The sequence below is a fragment of the Dendrobium catenatum genome, unplaced genomic scaffold (assembly GCF_001605985.2).
Source record: "Dendrobium catenatum unplaced genomic scaffold, ASM160598v2 fragScaff_scaffold_1220, whole genome shotgun sequence".
Classification (NCBI taxonomy): Eukaryota; Viridiplantae; Streptophyta; class Magnoliopsida; order Asparagales; family Orchidaceae; genus Dendrobium; species Dendrobium catenatum.
Genome location: NW_021319682.1, coordinates 4,824,072 through 4,833,357, shown reverse-complemented (window position 1 = coordinate 4,833,357; position 9,286 = coordinate 4,824,072). Strand labels below are relative to the sequence as shown.

Below are 9,286 nucleotides of genomic sequence, written 5' to 3'. Positions count from 1 at the left end.
AATCAAGTAATAAAAAATAACCACAAAATTAATTGCAGTAAGACATCCCATAGTTGTTCCGTACAATCGGTTAGCACACATGGATTGCGAAGTGGTAGCAAGGATATCATGGATCCATGAGGTGGCAGGGAGGAGCCAACTATGGATTCAGCTTGGGTGGAGTCTAGTGTGTAGATGGTGTTGTAGGTCTAGCAGAAGATGGTGCTACAGGTGCCAATCGGGAGCGAAAGTCTGGGCTGGACCAGTTGTGGGTTAGAGCAAGGGGGTATGACCTGCTGGGAACACAAACCAATATGCATATGGAAACAAAGAGATTGGGAATCTTGAACCATTCATTTAAGGAACCTTAATATCAAACAAGTACAAGTCAGTAGAAAAAGTTCAGTAAAGATCCACCAGTTTAGGCAGTATGAATCCTGCATGACAGAGAGAAGGCATTAAAGGGAACCAGCCAATTACATTATTTAACTTTCTTGTTGAATTCTTTCAGCAGAACCTTTTCCAGGTATGAAAAGGAAGCTTAACATCATTCCAAAGTTCTTGTGCCGAGAAAGAGTTGAATCTAAAACATTTGGAGTTTCTTTCCTTCAAAATGTACCACAAAGAAGCTAGCATTGAAAATGTTCCAAATTACTAACTGGTAATTTGGGATTCATTTGACTATGATAAAGGAGAAAATAACTAGCAATGGATATAAAAGTTATGCGCAAGGCTCAAACGGTGCATTTCAATTATTGCCCTCCTTAATCTTCCCCTTTGTAGTGCTTAGAGATCCAACATTATCAAGGTTAAGATTTTTGAGGGCATAAATATTGCACTACTACTGGTGCAAGTCAAAATTGCAAGTGCCAGCAAAAATCAACATTATCTGGATTGCACATGAACCACATAAAAATTTTTAGGTTATTTTCTATTCATTGACTGCTAGATTTGAGCGAATTTTTGTGATCCTGTTAAATTATGTGGCAAACTATTATGGAAGCAAAGCAAAATTTGAAGCTTATTTCTGATTTTAGGCTGGCATCTTCATTAATTTGCTTAATCAAAATACTTAAAGATATTCATTTTGAGATCTATCTCTGCAGGTATGATTATTCTGGATATGGCCAATCATCCGGAAAGGTCCACGATCATTTCAAGTAACATGTGCTTTGATTTACACTATATTGATTTCTTTGGTGATGCTAAATTTGCAATTCTCTTATGGCAGCCAAGTGAGCAAAACACCTATGTTGATATTGAGGCAGTTTATAAATGTCTTCAAGAAAATTATGGGACCAATGCAGAAAATATTATTTTGTACGGTCAATCAGTTGGCAGTGGCCCTACTTTAGATTTGGCCACTCAATTGTCTAATATAAGAGCAGTTGTTCTGCACAGTCCCATTCTGTCAGGTCTCCGAGTAATGTACCCGGTGAAGCACTCATACTGGTTTGACATATATAAGGTGCAAATTGTATCTTGTTGATTCTATCATATAGTGGTTTGTTTTGCTTGACCACTGTTAATAGTTTCTCAAACATGCTTTTCACTGCAGAACATTGATAAAGTTCCACGTGTAACCTGTCCAGTGTTAATAATTCATGTAAGTTAGAGTTCTCTGTATCTTTTCTCATCTTATGCTGTGTCATGTTTTTTCCCAAAGTCTTGTATAGTAGTTGCTCTATGGTGTCAGTAATTTGTGTTTGGATAGTCATTTTGTTGATGATTTTATTCTTGTCATATGTCTAGCCTAGCCTTTTCTAGAAAACATGATTTCGACCATGAAATTTATTACCGTATTAGTACCTTTAAAAAGTACTTAAAAGGAGTCAATTGGTTCTTATGTCATGCTTTATTTGCTTTTAAGTGTTTTTTTTTGTAGAAGTACTTGGCAGTTCTTGTATTAGATGGTGATATTCGTGGTAAGCATATTTTGGAAACAAATATTTGAAACTTGAAGGTTCTTTCAAGCTAGAGCTTTCTGAGCTTACCAACCTAAGGGCTTGGATTTATATGCATTGAGCTTGCAATTTGGAATTAAAAACTGCACATATTTCTTTTCTTTGCTTTTTAGATGAAAAAAGCTGATATTTTTCTTTCTCTATTGTTAGTCTGAAACATTTTATTTCCACTTTGATGTAATCAGTATTAGGGTATAGGATTTTGTTAGGAAATACCAAGAAATTTCCTGCTGAATTTAGGAAAAAACATCCCCCTTGCAAGAAGATTTTTAGGAAGAGAGAGAAATCACAAACATAACAACTATATTTGATGAAAGAAGAGCAAACTCAAGCAAGATACAATGGATCTCCAATCCGAGAAGAAGATTAGGCTCTCCCGATCTCTAGCCGGCGACTAGAACCTAACAAACACCAAAATATATCAAATTTCAGCCGAATTCAAGATACCTTAACCCTAGAAAACATACTCCTCAAAGCATACAAATCAAAAGGAAATCCCAGTCAATGCTTTCAAAATTTCCCTCTAAATGCCTCCAATTTCCTTCCTAGACAGAGTTGCTTGGCCCCATGGTTTGGGCAGCAGATGCATTGTTCCTTCTCATGTAGACCCGAGTCGGTCTACTGTGGATCGGCTGGACCGGCCTCATACCCGGTCTAATAATATGTCCCTCCCAAAGATCCATCTTGTCATCAAGGTGGAATGATTGAAACTAAAGCTTCCATTTTTGTACGGTTCCCAAGTGGCATCATAGTCGGGTAGGTTATTCCATTTTATCAACACTTCCTTGATCCCTCATTCTCCTTGTTGTAGCCCTTTAAGCTCCAACGGCTCCAACACCACCTCCGAATCCTCAGTCAATGTCGCTAGTAACTCGACATTAGCTGCATGCTCCTCTAAAGCTCTCCTCAACTGTGACACATGGAACACTGGATGTATGGTAGCGGTCAGGAGTAACCTTAAGCGATAAGCCACTGCCCCAATCTTCTCCAATATCTCGTAAGGGCCAAAGTACCTTGAGGTCAGCTTTGTGTTCCTCCTGTTGGCCATTGTCATCTTCTGTAGGGTCATAATTTTAAAAACACCTTATCCCCAATTATGAATTGGATGTCTTTCCTGTGTCCATCTGCTTGCTTCTTCATGATCTGATGTGCGTTTGTGCCCACAAGAGGTGCCTCTTCAATTCCTCTAACACCTTATTTTTTTCCTCCAAATACTGCTTTACTTAATATATTGGTGTGCTCCTCTGCCCAAAATGTTCCAAGTGTGTGGGGTCTCTTCCATATAACACTTTGAAATGGGTCATTTGAGAAGCTGAGTGATACGAAGTGTTGTAATAGTACTCTTCCCACGCTAGCCACTTGGCCCACAGTCGAGGTGTCTCTGAGGCAAAACACCGCAGGTTAGTCTCCAGGCTTCTATTGACTACCTCTGTCTGCCAATTTATCTATGGGTGGTAAGAGGTGCTTCACTTGAGAATTGTTCCTTGCAGCTTGAACAACTCTATCCATAACTGACTGAGAAACACAGTATCTCGATTAGATACTATCAACTATGGGATTTCATGCAATCTAACCACCTTTCTGATGAATGCTATTGCTACTATTACTGCTGTGTAGGGATGTCGTAAGAAAATGAAATGAGCATACTTACTCAACCTGTTAACCACTACCAAAATCACTATGAAACCCTCAACTCAAATTGTGGCAACCCATCTATGAAATTCATGGTAATCTCCTCCCATACTCTGTTTGGAAGAGCCAAGGGTTGAAGTAATGCCCTTGTAGCCATAGTTATGTACTTATTTCTTTGGCATACTTCTTCACATCTATCCACCATCTCCTCCACATCCTTATGCATCCATTTCCAATATAGTTATGCTGCTAATTTTTTGTATGTCCTTTGCACTCCCAAATGACCTCTAATTGTGCAAGCTATGCCTCTCCCAAGTCACACAGCTTCATTACTCTAATAGCTGCCCGAATCTTGGGCTTGAGCCCCTTTATAAAATTTTCCTCCATCACAGTCTTAGAAAGCCGATTCAAATATGCATGTTAATGCACACCTTGATGGGTTTATTGACAAGACCACTTTAACTTGAACCATTCCCAAAACCTTGATTTGAATGTTTTTTCAAGGATGTTTAGATTATCCTGATAGGAAACACTTGTAGATCTCAAGTATTTCCTATCAATCTTCGGAAAACAGTGAGAATTCTCCACAAAAACAGGAAAAACAGTAGATAATTTGTATTATTTGATGAAATAGAAATGGGAAATAGCAAGATATAGTTGATCCTCAATTCGAGATGAGGATCTATCTCTCCCAAATCTCTAGACGCCACTAGAGCCCAACAGAAAACCTAACTCTAGGAGATCTCAAATTTCAGCCAAATTCAAGATGCCCTAACCCTAGGAAAACAAACTATTTAATGCATACAAATTAAAAGGAAAACTCTAAACAATCCATACATTCAAATTTCCCTCCTAACTAATTGAAAAAAAACTTCCTAAAAAAATTATGCACGCCGTACGTGCGTTCGGTGCCTACAGGAGGGGGAGAAATCTGCCTCTGTGTTCGCGTATGTCGGTCCCATCAGACTGGCTAGACCGGTCCAATGGACCGGTCTAACATATCCTCAATCTTGATTTGCTTACAAATGAGGCATGGAGGTCCGCTTATATGTTGTTCTTGAGAGAACGTGTCATCCTTCATTGGTGGATGAGCAGTTTGTTAATATTCAATTACAATGATTTAGCCATTTAGGAGTTCCGCCTATTCACAGTAGCAAGCAGAAAGAAGACTTGATAGAAAGTTGAAGTGGATGCTAAAAAAAGATTGATTTCCTCTACATGGTGCTAAAAGGTGTGTATCGAGAAGCTCTAAACCACGATGAAGAATTTCCTTAAATTCTACTGGTTTATAGAAGTTTTTCCAACACTGATCAAAACCTATTGCTTCAGTGTGCCTTCTGAGGTTTCAATTGTTGCATAAAGGTTCTGGCCTTCTGGGAGATTGCATGAAGCATGCATATTTCCTATTGATTCGTGAGCTTGAGAATAACCGAATCATTTTTTTTTTTATGGAAAAGTAATAATATTTGATTTGTTAAGGCATCAGGTATTATTAGGTTTATGATTGGAAGCACTTATAGAAATTTAGGAAAAGTCTTGGGTGAAATTTGATTTCAACAATTTCAGAGAACTAACGACAAGAAAATCAAGAATAGAACGCAAAATAATAATTTTTTTTATCAAAAGTTTTATGAAAGAAAGACAAGATACAAGTGGATCTTCAATTGGAGAGGAAGATTCGGCTCTCCTAAATCTTTAGCCGCCAGCTAGAGCCTAAACACTCTAAAAATAATGAAAATTCAGCAAACAACACATGCCCCATAACCCCAGGAAATCAACTACTTAAAAGAAACAATAAACAACAAATACGCAAATAGCCCTCTCCCAATTCCCTCCCAAATCTGCTCTATTTCTTTAATTATTTTTCTCTTAAATCAGCCATCAAATCCGCCCCCAAATTTGCCCTCTTTAATTTGAAAATATTTCCTAACGAATCCTCTCCAAATCAGCTCTCAAATCTGTTTTCTTTAATCAGGAAACATTTCCTATTTAGTCCCCTCCAAATTAGCCCTTCGTTCCTGCAGCTACCGCTCCCGCCATATTAGTTTCACATGCGATGGTCACGTAATATGTTGATATATCAGTTGTTTAGCCTTCAGCAATAGGTTTAAGCTTTTTCATTAAAAATAGATTTGCCTCAATTTTAGTATTCCTTTGATGCACACTACCTAACAAGTGGTTTTAGAGCTCGGTCAATTATTACCGAGGGATTTTTGTGATTTCTGTCTTCTTGGTGTATTTTGCTCAATTTTAGCGTTCCTTTGATACACACTACCTAACAAGTGATTTTAGAGCTGGTGGTTCAGTTGTAACCGAGTGATTTATGTGATTTGTGTCTTCTATTATCCTTGGCCCCCTTTTACTATATTTGAGCGAAGTTCTAGAGTTTGTGGTTCCCATGGTGGATCCATGTCATTGAATAGCCTTATTAGTGCTAAAAAATTTATTTGAGCAGAGCGATGGTAGATATAAAGGCTCTTATTTATGAAAGAAATTATTAAAATATGGAAGAGTACTTTCTTAGTTCCATATTAGATAATTGAAAATAATGAAAGTTTAGAAATGTTGAACTATTTGCTTTGACCCCACAATCTTAGACCTTTGGGTTAAAAACGTATTTGTCTAAATGTTTCTAACTACCAATTTCACCTCACTTCAATTTACATTCCCCAACCGATTTGGCATAGAAATTGGAATAATAATAAATAATTTCTAAATTTGATAACTCAGTCAACAAGCTCAAAGTTGAAATCTGCAATCCAATGGAGCATTTTGTGAACCATCAAGGAAAACTTGGCACAGGTTTCATAATTATGTCAATTTAGACTTCGTTTGGGACGGTTTTTTATTCCTTTTTAAAACAGCTTCATAATACAAAAAATTTAAATTTTTTCTAAAAAATTATGCTTTTAGAAGCAATAATAAAGCTGCCCCAAACGAAGCCTCAATCATCTAGTGCTTTTCTTAGCATCGCATCTGAAACAGTTCTATTTATTTTATTTTATTTTTTTATTTTCAGGGGACAGCTGACGAGGTTGTGGATTGGTCCCATGGAAAACGCCTGTGGGAACTTTGTAAGGAGAAATATGAGCCTCTTTGGATAAAGGGTGGGCGCCATTGTAATTTGGAGCTATATCCAGAGTACATCAGGCATCTTAAGAAGTTCATATCTGCAGTCGAAAGAACACCTTATGTTAGAAATGAATCTGCAGATGCCTCAGCTGTATCAGATCCACCTAGAGTAAGCTCTGATCAACTGGAGCCTGTTAGGAGCAGTACAGACTGGAGAGATAAATCTATGCCATCTGATTATGAGAAACCTCGGCAAAGTACAGATGTTAGAGAGAAATCGAGAGTCAGTACTGATAGGAGAGAGAAAGCTGGAAGGAATATTGATCGGCCAGACAAGGGGAGGAACAGTATGGATCAGCCAGACAAGCCACGGAATAGCATTGACAGGTTCAACTTCTAACATATTTTTCTTGCTTTTCCTTCCCCATTTTCAATAATTTTATGTGACACACATGGAATATGTATGCTCGTGAGATCCAAATTGCATCTTTAATGATTCCTTGCTGTTGTCTTTGTATCACATCAAGTATTTTTATTGCATGGTGCTATCTTGTTTTTAAGGAAAAATTATTCCGTGCGGAGTCCGGACGAAAAAGATCCGTCCGGACTGTGAGTGTACTTACTATGTACAAACAGTGTGCACACAATTTGATTAAAAAATTATCTACTTTATAGGAAAGATCCGTCCGAACTTTGCACGGAATAATTTCTCGTTTCTAAGAGTTTGCTTTATGGTAGTTGTATAACTGCTATCAGTGCAGAAAATTTTTCATTTCAAAAACATCGGCCAATAATTTTCTTACAACTATTATATTAAAGTAGATTAGACTGTAAAGATTGTAACATGTTCATTCTTATCACAAAAATTTCTGAAAAAAAAAGCCGTAAACAAGCTGAAACAAATAGACTTCTGCTAGAATCTTAGCCTTGTTTCTTATTTATAAGCCTTCTTTTCAATATAAAATGGCTTTAATTAGATGAGCGATTAGAAGTGTTTTTTTGTTTATTATTGATTCAATTAGTCTTTTAGGCTTTGTTTTGATTTTTTTTGCTATTTTTAAGAAATTTTTGAACTAAAAAATTGCTTTAAAATACAGTAAGAAAGCTATCTCAAATGGGACAGCTTTCTTACTGCTTCTTAAAGCAATCTTTTAGTATAAAAATTAAAATTTTGTACTAAAAAGTTGCTTTAATAGGCAATAAGAAAGCCGTCCCTAATGAAGTACTAGGCTTCGTTTGGGACGATTTTTTTATTGTTTCTTAAAGCAGTTTTTTAGTTACAAAATTTTAAATTTTATACTAAAAAGCATTTTTAAGAAGTAGTAAAAAAGCCGTCCCAAATGAAACCTTAATCTAATTTCTTGATTAATTGGTGTAGGTTTGGGGTGATGATGAAGTCAGCTGTTTTGTGCAACATTGGCTGTTTCAGACGCACAACTTCCATAAGCTGAAGCATACAGAACATTTGGGTTAGTACAGTCTACCTTTTTTCTTTGTATTAGTTCATTTTGGTTTGGCTTAGGCTATGCTCGGAAGGTTCAAATGCCTTCCTGCTTGATGGTGATTAGTTGTTTAACAAGGCTTCTGTAATTTACCTTATAGGGATTAGTGCCCTTTTATTTCTCCTTTGTGAACTAAAATGATAGTGAAGTTTTATCTAACCGATTATTTTTCATTTTTCACTAATTACAATGTGTTATTGGAGGTTGGCATTTCTTTTAATTTGACCGTTTAATTTATGCAAGAAGATATTAAAAATTTTATTAGAATGTTGAAATTATTGACGGTTTTTTTTTTCACAAATGAATTTTATAATTTGCATTAGTTTCTTTAGTGTAATTTCATAAAATCTATAAATAATAAAAAATCATTATGTGAGAGTTCGAGCGTCATCAGGACTCCAATCAGGTGAAAACTAAGGCTGTTAAAAGCGGGTTTCAGATCGGATTCGGGTCAAACCCAAATTTTATTAGATACTTTTTAACCCGACCCATTTTTGCAAATGAGTCGGTTTTTTAGACCCGAACTGATCTGCTTCTGGTTCGGGTCAACCTAAACCCGACCTAAGAAGCAAATTAAGATAAGATTTATTTCAATCAATTTAAAATAAATCAAGCTTAATTTAAATGGGGCAATATGGATTATTATTTTTTGAAAATAGTATTTATTTATTTCATAACATTCTTTTAAAATGCTCCCAAATCAATAAAAAATGGGTCAAACTGGGTTGATTTTGAATTTTTGGGTCAACTTGAACTCGACCCGGTTTTACAAATGGGTCGAAATCCTTAACATGTAACCCACCCGGTTTGGGTTCGGGTTGACTATAACCCAAAATTTTTAAGTAGAATTTCGATTGAGTTTTCAAGTCGTGTCAAATATTAACGTCCCTAATGAAAACGCATAGATTTTCTTTTAACATGGTGTGTACAAAAGAAAATTTACTTGTCCATGTGATTGTAGTCCAAGCGAAAAGTTGTGTTCGGACTCTGCATGCAATAATTTCTCCTAAATAATCAAAGTTTTAAAATAATACAGTGAACATGATCACCATTATCATGATTGCTATGAATTAATAATAAATTGATGTTAGTGTTAAAATAGCAAACAGCCAAACATTATATAAATGTAAGATGAAT

The 9,286-nt window shown here is 36.2% G+C and overlaps 1 protein-coding gene across 2 annotated transcripts in view; it reads left to right on the top strand.

Moving 5' to 3' along the window:
* LOC110101244 (alpha/beta hydrolase domain-containing protein 17B-like) overlaps window positions 1–8,333 on the top strand; it is a 16,970-nt gene extending 8,637 nt beyond the window's left edge. Inside the window, exons 2-6 of one of the 2 annotated variants that reach the window (XM_020829052.2) lie at window positions 1,086–1,122; window positions 1,211–1,447; window positions 1,538–1,585; window positions 6,595–7,034; window positions 8,026–8,333. In XM_020829052.2, coding sequence (XP_020684711.1) covers window positions 1,086–1,122; window positions 1,211–1,447; window positions 1,538–1,585; window positions 6,595–7,034; window positions 8,026–8,098 — 835 coding nt within the window. In that variant the 3' untranslated portion in view covers window positions 8,099–8,333. Of the gene's footprint in view, window positions 1–1,085; window positions 1,123–1,210; window positions 1,448–1,537; window positions 1,586–4,756; window positions 4,768–6,594; window positions 7,035–8,025 lie in introns of those variants that run through there. The other variant, XM_020829053.2, reaches the window with a different exon arrangement.
* The last annotated feature ends 953 nt before the right edge of the window (window positions 8,334–9,286 follow it).